The sequence below is a fragment of the Seriola dumerili genome, unplaced genomic scaffold (genome assembly GCF_002260705.1).
Source record: "Seriola dumerili isolate Sdu_G_001 unplaced genomic scaffold, Sdu_1.0 BDQW01000078.1, whole genome shotgun sequence".
NCBI classification, from domain to species: Eukaryota; Metazoa; Chordata; class Actinopteri; order Carangiformes; family Carangidae; genus Seriola; species Seriola dumerili.
Window position 1 is genome coordinate 1,978,696 of NW_019174333.1, and position 18,047 is coordinate 1,996,742.

General features: G+C 42.8%; 1 protein-coding gene across 2 annotated transcripts; it reads left to right on the forward strand.

Moving 5' to 3' along the window:
- The first annotated feature begins 434 nt into the window (after window positions 1-434).
- Window positions 435-16,973, forward strand: LOC111220857 (regulator of G-protein signaling 1-like). Of its 2 annotated transcripts, none has more exons than XM_022744105.1 (6): window positions 435-804; window positions 3,509-4,051; window positions 8,093-8,142; window positions 8,389-8,522; window positions 12,616-12,782; window positions 15,520-16,973. In XM_022744105.1, the coding sequence occupies exons 2-6, from the start codon at window positions 3,554-3,556 to the stop codon at window positions 15,688-15,690; spliced, it is 1,020 nt and encodes a 339-aa protein (XP_022599826.1). In that variant the 5' UTR covers window positions 435-804; window positions 3,509-3,553; the 3' UTR covers window positions 15,691-16,973. The 2 variants fall into 2 exon arrangements, with proteins under 2 accessions (XP_022599826.1, XP_022599827.1); XM_022744106.1 differs by having other exon boundaries at window positions 435-669.
- Window positions 16,974-18,047: the final 1,074 nt, after the last annotated feature.

Here is an 18,047-nt window from a genome sequence, read left to right on the forward strand (position 1 = left end):
GTCACTTTGTGTTTAAGTGTTTGTGTTTGTCATGCTAATTATTTCCATTTTCACAACTAATACAAATCATTTCCATTTTAGAGGGAAAAACAAATAAACGAATTATTATTATTAATATTATTATTATTAGTAGTATTAATAATAATAATAATAATGATAATGATAATAATAATATATAAATTGAAATTATTAAATATATATATATTATATATATTATATTAAACATGCACTATTATCGGTTGTTGTAGTACTGTTTTATTCTTTTGTTCAGACTTTTCTAATAACATAACACCCACTGAGTGTTCTTGTCTCCATCAAACTGTATCCTCTGTGTGTGTGTGAGTGTGTGCGTGTGTGTGTGTGTGTGTGTGTGTGCATGCTGCAGGCGGCTCCTCTCAGGAGCGTCAGTCTGACGAACAAGTTGAGACAGAAGTGAAGGTGTGGCAGGAGTCATGAGGAGGGGGAGGCCCGTCTGAGCCATTCAAATGTCACTGGTGGAAAGTTTGTGGAACTTTTCCTGATGTCTGTCTTCCTTCCGCGATCCCTTTGAATTCATGTGTGTGAGCGTATGAACGCGTTGTAAGAGGAGGGAGGTCTGAGGTGCGGCTGGCCAAGCTGAGAACAAATCTGGAGGCAGCAGCAGCAGCAGCAGCAGCAGGAGCACCACAGGTTGGATTTCTTTCTTTCAGGACCTTGTATTGGTACTGCTGGATCCACTGCCTTCAGTTCAGGCACATGTTACTCGTGAGATCTGGAGAAACCTAACGATCTGCCATGGAGAGAGCTTAACCGCTGGGCAAAGAGGTAAACACACGCTGCAAGGCGTTAATTAACCACAGCAGAGCGTTGGCACTCTCAGTCCTCATGAGTCCAAATGTCAGCTGTTGTTTTTATCACCGCAGAGGTGAGCAAAGGTAGGTTATATGAGGGGTGGATTTGAAACATATGAACTGGCACAGTGATAACATTCACGGTCACTTTCCCGTAAGCTGACAGTTCTGCTGTTAACAATGACCGTGTTTATTTTCACGTTTTCAGTCAGTATTAATGGCGACGCAATTCCGCCAGGAACATAACAAAACTATATGAGTTTTAAAGTTACAATTATGAGTCGTTGAGTAAAAGTTATAACAGTTTAGGTCGAAACGTTGTGAAATAAGAGACTTGATGTCACATTTTGCTTATTATTTAATAATTTTAGTTACTCTCTATAGCCTAAGTTTGACTTTTTAAATATTATTTAATATATTATTTATTAAGGTTGCACCAGAAAAAGAAGAAAAACTGCTGTTAGGAATTATGAAAATACTCATGTTAAACCATAATTCTGACATAGTAAGCCAGAATTTGACCAAGTAGCCTCTCTCATAATGTTCTCTTATTGTCATCCTTTCTGAGCTGTTTCATCTGGGTTTTTTTTTACTTGGTGTAAATGTGCTTCCATAGTTATTGGATACAAACTGTAATTTACACCAGCTGTCTGAATCTATGATTGATGTCCACATGCCTTCACCCTGTATTGTTGTAGATTTAATATTAATCAATAAAATTGCCATTGTTGCCCTTCAGTCTACCCTCAATAACCCTTAATGACAACATTGATTAAAAATCAAAAACTGAAATCTCTCATTTACCAAAGTCTTCAGACTCTTCACTGTGGCTCCAGAATGTGGTCAGCCACTTCCTGTTTGCTTTAATTATCTCTGAGATGAGTCTAGACTTGGACTGGAGTCCACCTGAGCTGACTGGACAGAGTTTAGAAAGACACACACCTGTGTGTATCAGGTCCCACAGTTCACCTGCAGGGCAGGACAAAGACCATGAAGTCCAGTGAACTCTCTGTAGACCTCTGTGATCAAACTGTGGTGAGACAGAGAACACAAAGCTCTGAGTGTTCCCAGGAGAACAGTGGGAACGAGAACCAGACAAACTGAGGGAGCAGGTCAGAAGGACCTGGGTCAGAGGGAGCTTCAGAAGTCCTCTGCAGAGATGGAGAAGCTGCTGGAAGGACGAGCATCATTCAGATCTTTATGGTCAAGAGACGAGACAGAGACACTGAGAGTCAAAGAAGTATGGAGCTGCTGGAGTCTGACTGACAGACCTTAAAGACTATGAGACCAGGAGGAACCAGACTCCCTGGACTCCAAACACCAGGTCCTGCTCAGCACCTATAAACACCATCCCAGTGAAGCATGGGGGGCAGCATCATGCTGTGGGGTTGGGGGGTTGGGGTGGAGGTGGTGGTGGTGGTGGAGGTGGGGGGTGTCTCAGCAGTGGGGACAGGGAGAGTCTTCAGACCAGAGGGAAGGATGAATGAGACCAATACAGAAGAAAACCTGATCCAGAGTCCAGGAGACTTGAGACTTCACCTTTCATCTCCACAAAGACCAGACCGCCAAGACTACACTGGAGACTCTTCAGGACCAGTCTCCTACTGTCCCTGAGTGTCCCCGACAAACTCCAGACCTAAATCCCATAGACCATCTGTGGAGAGACCTGAGGGGGCCAGTTCACAGACACTTCCTGTCCAGTCTGAGTCTCAAGAAGGCTGACACTGGAACTGCTGCTGAAGGGGCTCCTACAAAGAACTGAATTAAGGGTCTGAAGACTTTTGTATTCAGATTTTGATTTTTAATGCATTTGCAAAAATTTGTCATTAAGCGTTAATGGCTGAGGATTGATGAACAAAACCAGCAATGTATATATGTACACTGTATGCACTTTATTAGGAACGGCACACTTCCTCATGTCATGGATCCACCAGATGCTGAAACTTCCTCTGAGGCTCTGCTCCATGTTGACATGACTGATGTGTGCTGAGCAGACAGCTGAAGACCTGGTCTGATGGATCTGGATTTGTGCTGAGGCAGCAGATGGAAGAGTCAGAGTCTGAATCCATGGACCAACCTGCCTGGTGTCAACAGTCCAGGCTGGTGGTGGTGGTGTGATGGTGTGGGGAATGTTCTCTTCTTAATACCAATCAATCATGGTCTGAATGTTTCAGTCTATCTGAGTATTGTTGCTGAACATGTTCATCCTTCATGACCACAGTTCACCATCTTCTAATGGCTCCTTCCAGCAGGATCATGCTCCATGTCACAAACTGGTTCAGTGACCTTCAGTGTCGCCCCCAGTCTCCGGACCTGGATCCAGTAGAACACATTTTGGGGTGTGGTAGAACAGGAGATTGGCAGCATGAATGAAATGATGTGATGCATCATGTCAACATGGAGCAGAGGAAAGCTGTAACATCTGGTGGATCCATGACATGAAAAACTGAGGAACTACCCAGTGTCTGTGTGCCGTTCCTAATAAAGTGCTCACTGAGGGTATAGTGAATAGAAACTGGAAAGCGGAGCAACTTGTAGTTTCTGTGACTCATAATCAAATTATCTCTCTCCTCGACCTCCTTCTCCGCTTTATTCAACAGGCCGTGCTCCACTGCACCTCTCATTTCCTCTTAACCCTCACTTCTGCCTTTTACTTGTCTTTTTTATCTTTTCTGCAGCACTTCCTTTTCCTCCACGTCTCCATCACTACTCATACAGCCACCATGCGTAGATTCAGCTCTGAGGGATCCCTCCTGGACCTCGACTTCCTTCCGTGGAAGAGGGTGGCACTGAAGAACACAGATTATGAGAAGAACCGGGATACTGGCACCTACACACCTCACATGGAGGAACATGAGGCGTATAGGAGGTCAACCAGCATGACGCCCGCCATCCAGGAGCCCAGAGCGAGTGCCGGCGAGGGGGGCAAGAGGGAGCTGACCAAGGACCTCAGCGTCAGCACAGAGAACCTGAGTGAGCTGGGTAAACTGGACAAGAGCCACCTTGGAGTGTGTGTCATCAGTGAGGGCTGCAGGGCCTACAGTGACAGCCAGCTGGCCCCGGCCGCCCAGGGCAGCACTGAGAGTGTGGAGAGAAATGATCTGCCTCCCTCCTCTCCTACGTCCTCCTCCAACCCATTCTCCTTCATATCCCATCACAGGCACCAACATAAACCCAAACTGTCAGCTGCTAAACTGCACCTCAGGAGTCTGTTTGGGCAGGTGGGACATTAAGTTTCAGCACTGTACAGCAGAATATAGCCAGGAGTCTTTAAAAGTACATTATCCATATTAAAGGCTTGAACATTTGGTCCAAATCTTAGCAAACGTTATCTTACTGCTGCCTCCTGTAAGGTCCTAGATTCAGTGTGTTATAAAATGGATTTGCAGAGACCTGTTAGAGTCAGGTAGTGAGTGAGTAAAAGGCTTAAAACTTTGACTAGAGTAAAAGCAGGTATGATGTTCACAGATTTCTCAGTAGGTGCGTTTCCATTAACCTGCTTAATGCGCAATTTGAAACTGCAAGCCTAAAAACCAGAAATGGAAACACTTGAATTTCAAAAATAACTCTCAAATGTCGCCAAAAAAATCTACACACTCACCTGAGGTGCTTTTTCACAAAACAATATTTAGCAAAATTGAAATGGAAACACAGTTCCAACAGAGAGGCAAACTGCTGGAAATCTGTCGCCATGTTAAATTGTGACAATATCGTGAGAGGAGAAAACCCAGCTTCATTCACATGACATCACTCAGTGGAAACACAGAACATTCACTACTGTGCTTTGTTGACTTTTCTAAGAAATCGCTTCTATTTTGTACAAAACTGCAACTGAAACGCGTTTGTAGAAAAGTTGTGATCTGTGCTCATGTTAGCAAACACATTCAGCAGACACACAGCAGCGTTAGCGTTCATCAAACAGCTGTGTGCAGCTGGAACAGTAAAGTCGAAGGCTGGGAAACCAAAACAATGAGCTGAAAGAGTTTGGTGACACTTTTCACATTACACATAGTGATTTAACCCATTCTTAAAGTGAAATATTGATTATTGCTGCTTTAACTTGATTGGTTAATTCACCGTTAACAGTTTAACCAACATAAACATACATACAGTGACTGTACATATGATTTAGAGTTGAAAAGACAAAGACAAAAATCTCTAGTACTGGAGGTTAGATCAAACACAACAGCTACACATCTGTAATACTGGACATGGATCAATTTAACACCAACATACAAACATGCTGCTGTTATTTGCCCCTCCAGTCCTAAAAGTGTGTATAGTATATATATATATATATATATATATATATATATATATACACACATACTGTATATGTATACAGTCACAGATGTTAGTCCACAATCAGGGTTATAGTTTATAGTGTGAGATCAAGAGTTGATGTGGAGTCTTCCATCTTAAAGACCACTCCAATGTTAACATCCATATGATGTTTTTATATACACTGCTCCAAAAAATGAAGGGAATGCTTAAATCACACATTGGATCTTGATGAAGAATTATTCAAGTTGAAAGTCTTTACTGATGTACTTTGTATAATGTGTTGAGAACAAAATGACATAACAACAGTCAATGGAAACCAAAATCATCAACCCACTGAGGGCTGGATTCACAATCACACTGAAAATCAAAGTAACAAATTGAAATCACAGGCTGATCCAACTCATCATGTGACTCAGTAGTGTGTAAGGCCCCCACGTGCCTGTATACACTCGCAACAACGTGTGGGCATGCTCCTGATGAGTCGGCGGATGGTGTCCTGGGGGATCTCCTCCCAGACCTGGATCAGGACATCACTGAGCTCCTGGACTGTCTGTGGCGATACTTGGCAGTGTTGGATGCACTGATGCAAACGTCCCATAGGTGCTCAACTGGATTTAGGTCAGGGGAACGTGAGTGCCAGAAATGGCATCAATGCCTTTATCATCCAGTTGTCCTGCACAAGGAGGAACCCAGGGTCACTGCACCAGCGTCAGGTCTGACAATCACTGATGAGGATTTCATCCCAGTACCTAACAGCAGTCAGGGTACCGTTGGCTGTGACATGGAGGTCTGTGCGACCCCCTAAGGATCTGCCTCCCCAGACCATCACTGACCAACCGCCAAACCGCTCATGCTGGATGATGTTACAGGCAGCATAACTGTCCAGCTCTCCTGGTGTAACGGCCGGTCTCCTGGTATTTCCTCCATGCTCTTGAGACTGTGCTGGGAGACACAGCAAACCTTCTTGCGACCGCTCGTATGGATGTGCCGTCCTGGAGGAGCTGGACTACCTGTGCAACCTGATTGGGCTGCAGGTACAGCCTCATGCTACCAGTAGTGACAAGGACACAAACTAGAGAAGAATCAGTCAGGAAGAATCAGGAGAGAGCAACTGTCTGTTGCCACCACATGTAAAACCATTCCCTTTTTGGGGGTTGTCTTGCTGTTGCCTCTCCATTGCACTTGTTGTCACTTTCATTTTCACCAAAGCAGCTGAAACTGATTCACAATCACTTGTGCTTCCTAAATGGACAGATTGAGATCCCTGAAGTTTAACTGACTTGGTGTTATACTAAGATAATTAAGCGTTCCCTTAATTTTTTTGAGCAGTGTAATACAGACATATGATGAGAGAAATAATCATCAGCACCATGAATGAGTGTTTCCACCTTGAACTGCAGTGAACCAATGACAGTCTCATAAAAACAGATTCAGACAGTCAGAGTTTCCTACGTCACAAGGGGATACAAGCCTGGTCTGACTTGTTCCTCCGGTAATCGACTCTATATAGCTGCATCGTTACCATGGACACTGTGTAACCTAGCACTAAATATGAGATATAAAATAACATCAAAAATGACACAAATATGTATTCTTTACAACAAAGAAATAAAGATAAAATTACTCACAAGATTTTGCTATTAGATATAGTAACAATTGAAAGCTCCTATGATAAAACACAGAGGAGGACAAAAATTTCAGCATCAAAAAAACTATGATAAAAGTATATTCCACTTTCACTGAATTCATTTTTTATGCAACACCAGTCCTCATCATAACTACCAAATATTCAATCATTTTCATTTTAACCCTTTAAATCCCAGTTTGTTTACATAAAGCCACGGTTGTTTTTTATGAAAAAAACGAATTATATTCCATACATTAAATGCTTAGTGGAAATTTTTTTTTTGATTATCACAATAATAATGCAGTTAAAACCACTTGCTCCCGGGTTATATGGACATGTAACTGCATACATTTGCATAAAGGCACCCTAGTACACCCTACAAAGATGCACACACACACACACACACACACACATACATACACACACACACACACACACACACACACACACACACACACACACACACAGTAACTCTTAAACAGAAATGTACTGTGCGTATAAGTTTTAATGTTTTATATTCTATTTAGTTTGAAGGCCTGCACATGCACCTGCAAATATGTGCTTGGGTGTGTGAGTGGGTCAGTGGGTAAAAGTGTGTGTGTGTGTCAGAGAGAGAGAGAGAGGAAAAGAGACTGGGAGGTCGGAATTGTGATCTGCAGTATAATATATTTTCACTCGCTAACTGTACACACACACACACACACACATTTCTCAATATACACATGCACACCACACTCTGACATCCATACCAAATCACCCACACCATTTTAGATGCATACATATTTCAATGGTCTACAGTGCCAATGTATGTATTTGCTCCTGAGGCCAAATATTCCTTCATCTGGTAGAAAATAGTCAAAACTTTGGAGCCAGGAATTTAGATTGAAAGCCTAATAAAATAGATAGTGTGATTTTATGTTGTAATGGCAGAGAGATCAAAAATTGCAGTTTTAATGGGCTTCAACATTTTTGTCCTTAAGGTCCTGAGTGTAACTATGTTGTGTACACAGTGTATTAGAGACATATCACAGGAGCTGAGGTGGAATTTCCAACATCCCCCCAAAAATACACACCCTTGGAAAAATGTATTTGCCATTGCACACTGTAGAAATAATCAAAACATCAAAAATGAAAAGGACAGAAACATCCCTAAGGATGCACAAGGGTTAATGTAACATGCTAGAGGCACATGTTACATGAAGGTTCAGAATATCTACAGAAATAAATGCGAATGAATCAGTTTGACCAGGACTGTAATTGCTGGAAGGTTTTATAGTGAGAGAGGCTTTGCCGGGGTTTCAGAGCTGAACTGGTGGGAGATCTCCAGCTAACTGTGTGCTTTCTGTTTCAGAGTCCTCATTCCTCAAACTCCAACCTGAGCAATGCAGAACAGAAAGACAGGTGAGAATCACACTTATATTCTGCTGATTTTCCGTTATGATCTCTGCACCACACTGAAGACATATCATTCACTGTTTTGGACAAACATAACCCGAAAACCATGTGACCACATTGGCGAGTTAGTATTGTATTATTACATCACGAGAGTGTTGTGAAGCTGTCGTCCTGACATCGGCTCTTGGACGTGATGGTAGCGGTATTTGTTGGTACCACCTCTCCCTGTCCCTCTCTGGTCCCGGTCCACAGTGCTACAGAGAGGAGGTCTCGTCTGCTCTTCATGCGTCAGTGGAGTCAGGTGGGCCACAGCAAGAAGAGGAAGATCAGCCAAGAAGAGCTGGAGAAGTGGGCCGAGTCCCTGGACACCCTGCTGGCCAGCCAAAGTAAGTCCTGCTGTGTCCCACTGAATGTCACTGGTTGACTGAAGTACTTGTTGGTGGAGGTAAAATAAGTTTTTTTTTTTTGGAGTGCAAACTGATGAAGTTTATTATTTTCCATTTAAATCACGGAACAAACCAGAGGCACGGGTGCTCATACAGAGCTCTGTAGATGTGAGGCCTGAGTTTGGCAATGTCATCTGATAGGTTTGTCTGTGTGTCCGTCATACGCCCTGGTCCAGAGGAACCCTAAACCCTCCCACAATTTACTCAGAAATAAGTTGAAACGGACAAAAGTGACTGGCATCAAATATTGTTGATCCCATATTTAATGGAACCGAGTCGCTGCTTTGACATGGACTTAGGATGGTGCTTCTCAGCTGGTAGTTTGGCTGAACTCTCCTGAGTCAACTGCTCAGGTTCTCTCAGGTTTGATGGGTTTCCTTCCCCCAGCTGCAACTCTCAGCTCCTTCCAAAGACGCTCGGTTGCACAAAACTTCTACTTAAGTATGACACTTAACGTTTTAGTTACTTAAAGGTGTTGCACAGAATCTCTTAAAAGGTTTCTTTAGTTAAAAAAAAAAAGGTGGGGCATTTGCAGCAATGAAAGAGATTTTACAGACAGACATGAAACACCTCGACTAAACCTGACCGGAAAGATCATGTGGCTTAAAACTGTGGAGCGATCATTGACCTGCGGAAAGCAGAGTGATCCAACTGTAGAAGTTTTCTTGTAATGTGTTCATTTTCTTCATTTATCACCATAAGAGGTACCTTTTGGTTTTTTCCTTAGTTTGGCTGCTAAGGTCTTTTGTGCAACGGTTCAACTGACTTTAAGTGATTCCTTAAGTGTAAGACTAAAGAGAAAACCTGAAATACTTCAGTGAACATTTTATTGATACCCTAAGGAGAAGGGTATCAATAAAAGGGTGTTTTGTGCAACTGTTTTTATTTTCAGGAAATCTTAACTCAGACTTTAAGGAAAATCTTAACTTAAGGTGTTTTGTACAACCGGCCTGAGGAGGCAGTAGTTCTTGAGGTCTTCCGTCTCATTCTTGTGAACGTGACATCTCAGTAACACCTTGAGGGAACTTCTTTTGTGGCATAAACGTTGACTTGTGACCATGTTTCCTGTAACTTGGCTGGTCGGCGGAGGCGGTGACTCTAGTAGATGATGTTCTCATGTTCTGGGTCATTCTCCTGTTGGAGGAGACAGAGCTCTGACACTGGGCAGCATGTTTCGCATGTAGGAACTTACAGCTACAGTTAGATGGTAGTTTGTTTTTTTTTTTAATCTCTTGCACTTTTCATAAGAGGTTCCGACCTGAACTCCTCTGACCACTTCTGCCGCGGCCGAAGATGTTTGAGCCACTGAAAGTCAGATCTGTCTCTGCGTCAACGCTTACTGTGACCTGCACTGTAACCAGCACTTCCCTGACCCCCCCCCCCCCCCACGAACGACACACACACACACACACCACCACCACCACCGACCCGCTGCAGTTCTAGAATAGAACAGGTTAGTAACACCAGGACTTATACATCACTGCCGCGACAGTATGTCTGAAAGTCTCTGCAGCTGGAGGATGTTTGACCAGTCTGACATCAAACCTGCACCTCCGCCAGCTCAGCACTCTCCTCTCCTCCAGTATCTACTGACATACTCGTACTGTCATCCATAGCAGCTGAATCGGTCCAGGCCCTGATTGAACACCCTGATAACATAGTCGGCACTACAGCATATTTTGAATGCCAGGGGACAATGTGTTTCACATCACTGCTCATCATTGCTCAGAGCTTGTTCTGGTGTTTTATCTGAATGTGTTTCCATTCATAAAACACAGTGTGAAGTTGCTGAGACGTCAGACTTGCTTGAGTCCAGTGGAGTTTCTAGAGTCAGGTGGGGCCCTGTAGGCAAAAAATCAGCAGGGGGCCCCTCCCATCAGTGATCATCACCACTATGTAAATAATCTGACATCAATGAAAAATGCACAAAATCTAAAAATTTTTTATTTCAAATGTCCACGTCAGTAGAATTTTCAAAATATAAAGAACAATAACAACCTAAATAAATAACTCACTTCAACATTGTCACATTGTAAATAATCCACCTTATGAGACCAGTGCTCATCAACACATGAAGACCCTTTAAGGGGGTTTACTACAGAGTGGTGTCGGCAACTCCGTGATTTTCTCTCTAGATTTGGCGACTTTTTAAACCCTTCAGCTACTTTTTTTTTCAGTTAGCAGCATATAAAGACTTTCTGGACTGACCTCCTCCTCTGATCTCCTCTCCTCAGGCTCTGATGTAGCTCTGGACTGACAGTGTTCAGTGGGCGGGACCGAGCAGCAGCACGTTCAGTCGACCAATCAGCAGCCAGACAGACACATAAATGAGCTGTGAATGGGCGTACCTAATGACCAACCACTGATCCCCATTGTGTTTAATCTAAATGGGGCTCCTTTAGACAGGTTTCCTACTGTTTCCTACTACTACTATTGGTTGTTTAAGGAGGAGTGAGCCAAATTTTGAGACATTGCTGTGGAGTAAAATTTGTCAGCCCTCAGGGGCCTCAAGTGGTTGCCTTGCCTGTTTAGATGCTGCAATCTGAGATTGATGCTAACTTTTGTTCCGATTGTTTCTCTGATAACTTATGAAGCAGACGTTCAGGAGGTTTTTACCAGCAGCTGAATTATCCACAGAGGTTTCCTCCTCTCCATAACAAACAGCCCAGGGGATTCAAACCTGTCCAAGCGATTAAAGATGTCTAACATTTCCTCAGCTTGTTTCTCTGATAACTTCAGATCCAGATGTTTGATGACTACAATCCTTCATCTGGTTCAAATATAGAGTTGTAAAAAATGTATGTGACATAAAACTAGATAAAAGTCAATAAAACTCAGGAGCTGTATTTGCAACCGATGTTGAAAACGAAATGAGAAGAATTTTACCTCATAAATCGATTCAGTTTCACAACTAATCCTGATTTTGTGAATTCTCAAACAAACAAATGTTTAATCGAAGCAGTAAAAATACATCCAGAACCAAAACCAACCATGCGTTTGGTCTCTCAACACTTTTCTGACCTCCCTCCTCTGTCTAAGCCAAGCTCAACGATTCCCACCGACCACACCTCACAGAAACTGTATTTAGTTTCAGTTTTAAATTGGCTCAGTAATTTCCCCAAACAGCTGCTCTCTGTAGTTTTATAACAAACATTACTTAAACGGGAGAGAATAGTTCATTTGTGTGGGACTATTTTCAGCGGTGGATTAACCCAAATTTGGTGCTCATTTTGTGGGAGAGGGACAGTTTGTGTGTAATGACGGACTGCAACAGTGACTCAGTGACGTGTTTGAATACTCTGGAGACAGTGAAGCTCTGTGGCTCAGATGAATCAGATACACACACAGTATCTATTGGTTTGGCTGCACATGAGGTTTTTGACCATAACAGAAATATAAAACATCACTAGACTTACCCTGTAAAGAAGATGTAACTTTTCCTATTTTCCTGAAGCGTATTGTTTTATTGATCATTAAATCAACTTTTCATGTGTAAGAGGAGGAATGTGTCACACAGTGCTGTTGTAAAGACGTCTAATATCAATGGATATGAAGTAAAGCTCATTGTTCACGTTCCTGACATTCAGATTTGTTATTTGGAGGTGATCGTTGCACTTCAGCGATGCCACATGTTCAGAGAGCTGCCTGAGGACTGACCCCAGCACTCTGTGTGACTTGGCCTCCTTATCAGTGCCGTGCTAATTTGGAGCGCTGTCTTGTGCAGCTGATGTGTGTGAACTGTGACATGTTGTGCGTGCGTGTGGTGTCAGCAGTTTGGAGCAGTCGCTGATGTCTGACCACTCAGACTGACTCTGGTGAGGCGACGGGTGTGTGCCGAGCGTTTGCACCGATCCTGTCAAACACCACTTGTGTGTTTGTCATGTCCTTATTAGGCCTGAGGGATGGTTGTATCAGTGTTGTTTGTGTGTGTGTGTGGGTGTTGTCCTCTTGTTACTTGTAGTGTGATGTTGCGTGGTGAGTTAAGCCACACTTAACCCCCTTCTCCTCCTCCTCCTCCTCCTCCTCCTCTCAGCTGGTGTTTCAGTGTTTGGAGCATTCCTGCGCTCTGAGTTCAGTGAGGAGAATCTGCAGTTCTATCTGGCCTGTGAACAGTACAGGCACTCATCCAACAACTTCAGCCTGCATAGGAGGGCCAAGGACATCTGCACCACCTACATCCAGCCAGGTGCCTCCCGAGAGGTACGCACCTGCTTTCATCTTCAGTCTCGCTGCCTGTGCTACCTCTCTTCCTGTCACATCTTTCCACTGAATTCACTCTCAACTGTTTCATTAGTCAAACTATGCATTTGCCTCCAAACGATGTGTTGGGTGTGTTTTGGAAGCTCCTTGTGTTTCAGAAGCTTGCGCACAGCCTAACATCAGTGGCTGCATTAATGTGGAGTTCAACCAGAATAAGAAATCTCCTCTGCCCACACACAAATGTGATATATGTACATATATTGAATTTCCATATATGAAATATACATTTCTATTTTATATGTACATATACTGTATGTGAAGATTATATATAAACATATATATTGACATACTGTATATATCTAGTCTGTACAAATATATACATTTATGCTTATATTGTAGACATATGTTATATAATAGCTTTCCATCCCACAGCCTGTCAGTATGTGTTGATATTATAAACAGTCTGACATTATAAAAGTCTGAAACCAATTTCCCAAAATGTGAAGAGACATGTTTAAAATGAATGAGAAATTAATAAGAAAAACATATATAAACATATAGATTTTTAACATGTGTTTAACAAGTTTCAATAAACTCGCATAAATAAATTAAATATATAATGTTGTTTTACATATAGAAAACATATGTGTGCTATATAAAAATTCATCACATAGACATTTTTAATATATGTAAATATAATTTTTTTTACTCTGGGCTGAAAGCTGGTGTTAAGAAAGACTATACTTTGTGCAGGGAGCTGAAATGCAAGGTGAATTTCTCTCCAATTTACAAGACTTCCCCTGAAAACTTGAGATGGAAACAAAAGCCCACTGTGTGTTTTGGTCAGACAGCAGTCTGACTCACTGTGTGTAGGCCTGCCATTATTCCAGGAGGCATCTCCTTCTTTTATGCTTTTTTATGTATTTTTTTTGTGGCGTTTTCATTGCAGGGAATCGGCCATTTTAATCACAGTGCTCACCTCCACATGTGGAAATGTTCCCCCAAAACATGTTTTGCCGCCCACAATAATTGTGATTTGTTTAAAGAAATACAAATAAGCCAGAGTGTTTTCCCCCTGTAGCAGAAGCTGCAGCCAGCCCATTAGACACAGTGCTGTAGAGATAGATGTGACTGTGTGAGATTAATCACACAGTGACAGTGACCAGACATCCCACCAACTGTCATCATGGACCGGTCCCACACAACACCTTAAGTTTTCTTCTTGAGAATGACCTTTTCATTTCCCTTAGCTGATAGAGTTACTTCAGGGTGTTGCACAGAATCTCTTAAAAGTTTTCCTTAGTTAAGGAAAAAAAGAGATTTTACAGTCGTAAAATTCTACTGTTTGTTTTCTGCCATTAACACTTGTTATACCTCTTATCACTTTTGGGAAGCCGCTCTCCCATCCTCCCATCCTGTCTCCCATCCTGTTGTTTTGATGGGAACATCACCACAGTGAATTTTGGTCCTTTGTGCAACTATTTAAGTGATTCCTTAAGTATAAGACTAAGATAAGGAGAAACGCTTAAATACTTAAGTGAACGTTTTAAGGAAACCTTAAGGAGAAGACTTAAGGGTGTTCTGTGCAACTGTTTTTATTTCAAGGAAACCTTGTCACAGATTTTAAGGAAAATCTTAACGTAATGTGTTTTGTGAAACCGGCCCCAGATTCTGATTCAAACGTTGCCAATTTCTGATTAATGCATGGATAGGGAACATCAACTTCTTCCATCTGAAAACAGTGTGTTCACGCAGGACCCCAGTGCTGACAGGAAAAGGCTAATGGAGGAAGTGAGTTCTTTGGGTCTTTTGAAGAAGTCACCACCCTGTGACCTGCTGGAGAGTTGTGATAAAACCATTCAACTGTTTAGCTAAAATTAGTCTGGTCACACCAGACCAAACAAGACTGGCTGCAAGACCCCTGAGAGAAGTGGATTAAAGACCCCTCTGATGTTAACATCAATATGATGTTTTTATGTAATACAAGACATATGATGAGTGAAATAACCATCAACAAGTAACCAATCCTGTCAACTTGTGGGGACAGGGGGCGGGGCTAAATAAGCCTGAAACCTTGTCAGTACAGAGAGAGAGTCAGCATTAGCACAACCACTAACACTGTGTCAGCGACTGCCAGTTACAAGCTAACAAACACCATAAACAAATAAAAGATGCTAACTATGCTAACCGTTCTGATCCGTCTGCTAGTCTCTGGTTCTGGTCTCAGACTCCTCCTCTGAGTCTGGGTCTGACTGAGGCTCAAACATGTGGCTGAGTCTCTCTGATGTTTCCTCCTCTAACCATCTTGATGCTCTCTGCTCTTTCACCTGTCCACCTGGAGCAAGCAGGTGGTGGGCGGGGCTCAAGGCCTGATCCAGGTTTCTCAACCAGGAAGTAAGAGGAGATGAGCTTCAGAACTTTTTGGGGTTTTTTTCTTACTTTTTAAGTTTAAACACAGGTGTGTTTTATTATTCATGAATTCAACTCCTTCACTTCATTTGTAAGTGAAGGATTGTGTTATTTATTTTAAGCTACACAGTGGCACTTTAAACTCGTCACAATCCAATCAGCAGGATATACTGAGTAAACCTTTCTAAAGTCTGAACAGTCCCAAACACAAGCCGAGAGACTGGAAACATCTAAACCGACACGTTCTGAACTGAAACAGCAAATCTTTAGTTGTAATACCCTCATTTTAGAAAGACTATATTGCAGTCACTGTGTTGTCTTGTTGCAGGTGAACCTGGACAGTAAGACCAGAGACCTGACCATCCAGCTGCTGCAGGCGCCGTCTCACACCTCCCTGTCCCACGCACAGAAACGCATCTACTCGCTCCTGGACACAGACTGTTATCCCCGCTTCCTGCAGTCCAACGTCTACCTCTCCTTACTCCGAGAGGCCGACTAGAGGCCACAGGATGATGACTCACCTGGTTGATGCCGATGAGCCGCTGGAGCCAGCGTTTCCTGTATCACTGTAGATCATAAAACTAAACGTCTTCAGAAGACAAAGAAAAGTATATCTGGAGCAAATGTTGATGCTCAGTGGATGCTGTGTGTAGACATGTAAATCAGATAAATTAGTGCATCAACCACTTCATAGATGAGTTCAGTGAGATGTTCAGATCAACATCAACATGTCTGACATGTCTGTGTTCAGTGCTGACCTGTCAGGATAGCCAGGATACTGTTATCCTAGCTTAGCTTTAAGACCGGAAGCAGGAGGAAATAGCTACCAGCACTTGTGAAGCTGAATTACTTGTCACCACAGCAGGGTTGTCAGGTTTGGTGCCATCAGAGCCCAAAAGCTGTGTTTAGCTATTAATCTGATTTTTTTACTGATGTGAGCTGTAGGTGGAAACATTACTGCAGCGGCACCTCATGTAAACACTAAAATATACAGTTTATCCTTCCATAGCACGGCTGGATAAACTGCTGCTTGTCAAGAAACGAATCAACAAATACCCACTAAAATCCCCTTTCCTTTTTTGACATGATTTTTGTTTGTGTGCAGATTAAACACCACGTTAATTAGTAACTTCTGAGTGTTGTAGCTGTATTTCTTCACTTTGGTGAGGAGAGCCAGGTTAGCTGTTTCCCCCTGCTTTCAGTCCTTATGCTAAGCTAGGCTAACCCTAAATAAAATAAGCTAATTTCCCAGGATGTTAAACGCATCCTTCATTTGGCTGGTTGGCTCTGAGCTGCGGCAGTAGCTACGGTCTGTCCTGAGAGTTTGGAAAAACAGAGCTGAGGTGGTTTTCTTTCCTCACTTTACATGACCCGTGAAACTATGCAGCTCTCGTTTCAATCATTAAACATCCTTGTCGTAAGTACTTAATGTCCCCACGGTCCAGTGAGCTCAGGCTGCGTTTCCTCTGCTGACAGAAAGGAAAAACTAGTTCAGCAAGAATGAGCTCTTGGCTAGAAAAGGTCAAAGTACTATGTGAGTTACTTCTATGGCACAGGTGGGTAAGCTGAGCACAGAGAGTCGACAAGGAAACTGATTCAGTCTGTTCCTACAGTTACCACATACAATATCCTCAGAAAGCAGCTGGGTAATTGAAGTGGGTTATTTGCATCAGAGTATTTTGAGCAGCTTTAGCCTGAAAACATGTAAACACCCTCATGTAGCGAGGAAGAACATAAAGACACAGAGAATCACACCAGAGTTTTAAAGAGAAAGAAATAAAATCCTGCTTTTGTATGTGTCTGATGTGTGTGTTGATTCTTCAGTGGCCATGCAGATGCAGGTGTGTGTGTGTGTGTGTGTGTGTGTGTGTGTGTGTGTGTGTGTGTGTGTGTGTGTGTGTGTGTGTGTGTGTGTGTGTGTGTGTGTGTGTGTGCGTGTGTGTGTGGGCGGGACGACCCCTGCTCATGCAGAGGTTGCTGGGATACTGAGTCAGATAGAGAGACATGCTGAACGCGTCGCCGACCTGAGCAAACAGTCTGAAGCTGGTTCCAGGCTTTGTGTTTTCTGTCTCTTTTGTGGGTCCAGTTACCCAGAATCCCTTTCCCCAAGCCTCTTCCTCCAGTTCCTCCTGGGGTAGTCAGGCACTTTCCCTGGCCAGCTAATAATAAAGATATTAAATATACCTTCAATATTAAATCAACAGTGGGCGGAGTGTACACTAAGTATGTAGCTTGTGTTTGATGATAAAAACCATGGGATGCAACTGAAAGCACAAAAAAAGGCAATAAGTGGAACTTGAGTTACCAAAACAAAACAATGAAACCCAGCTGCAGGTGACCAGCACAGAGGGAAAACTCAGTGACATTTGGGCTGAGAGCCGTTGCAGCTGCTGCTGCAGTAACATTTGGGTCATAGCCGAAGGAGAGCAGGGTTTGGATCTGACTAAATAAACAAGTCTGTTGCTTTTCTGGTCTATTACTGACAGAAATGCTCCATAAAAGATCCCAGCATGCACTACACAGTGCTCCTGCTGCAGCGCTGATGATGACATATGGCGAGAGCAGCTCGAACTAAAAATACTCCTTGCAGCTTGTTTGAAAATGTTTTTTAGATCAGTTTCTGAAGGTGGTTTGATTGTAATTTTCTCTGCAGGACCAGTGGGACCATGTGGTACCAAAATCTACTGCTCTGCCATGATAGCTACTGTGTGAGCCTGGCTTTCACTTGCTTCTCAACTGGTTTAAAAGCATATTTCACAGCTACTGTGAATTCAGGTGTGTTTCCTCCTTTGGTTCAGTTTGACAGAACAACGATGTGCCTGAAAAACCCTCGGCTCGGTCCTCTGAAAGAACAGC

Bases quoted from the DNA above. Each gene is read 5' to 3' on its own strand.
- LOC111220857 (XM_022744105.1), top strand. From the start codon at position 3,554: ATGCGTAGATTCAGCTCTGAGGGATCCCTCCTGGACCTCGACTTCCTT. The intron at 4,052-8,092 runs GTGGGACATTAA...TTTCTGTTTCAG, and splicing joins TCAGGAGTCTGTTTGGGCAG to AGTCCTCATTCCTCAAACTC. The intron at 12,783-15,519 runs GTACGCACCTGC...GTCTTGTTGCAG, and splicing joins AGCCAGGTGCCTCCCGAGAG to GTGAACCTGGACAGTAAGAC.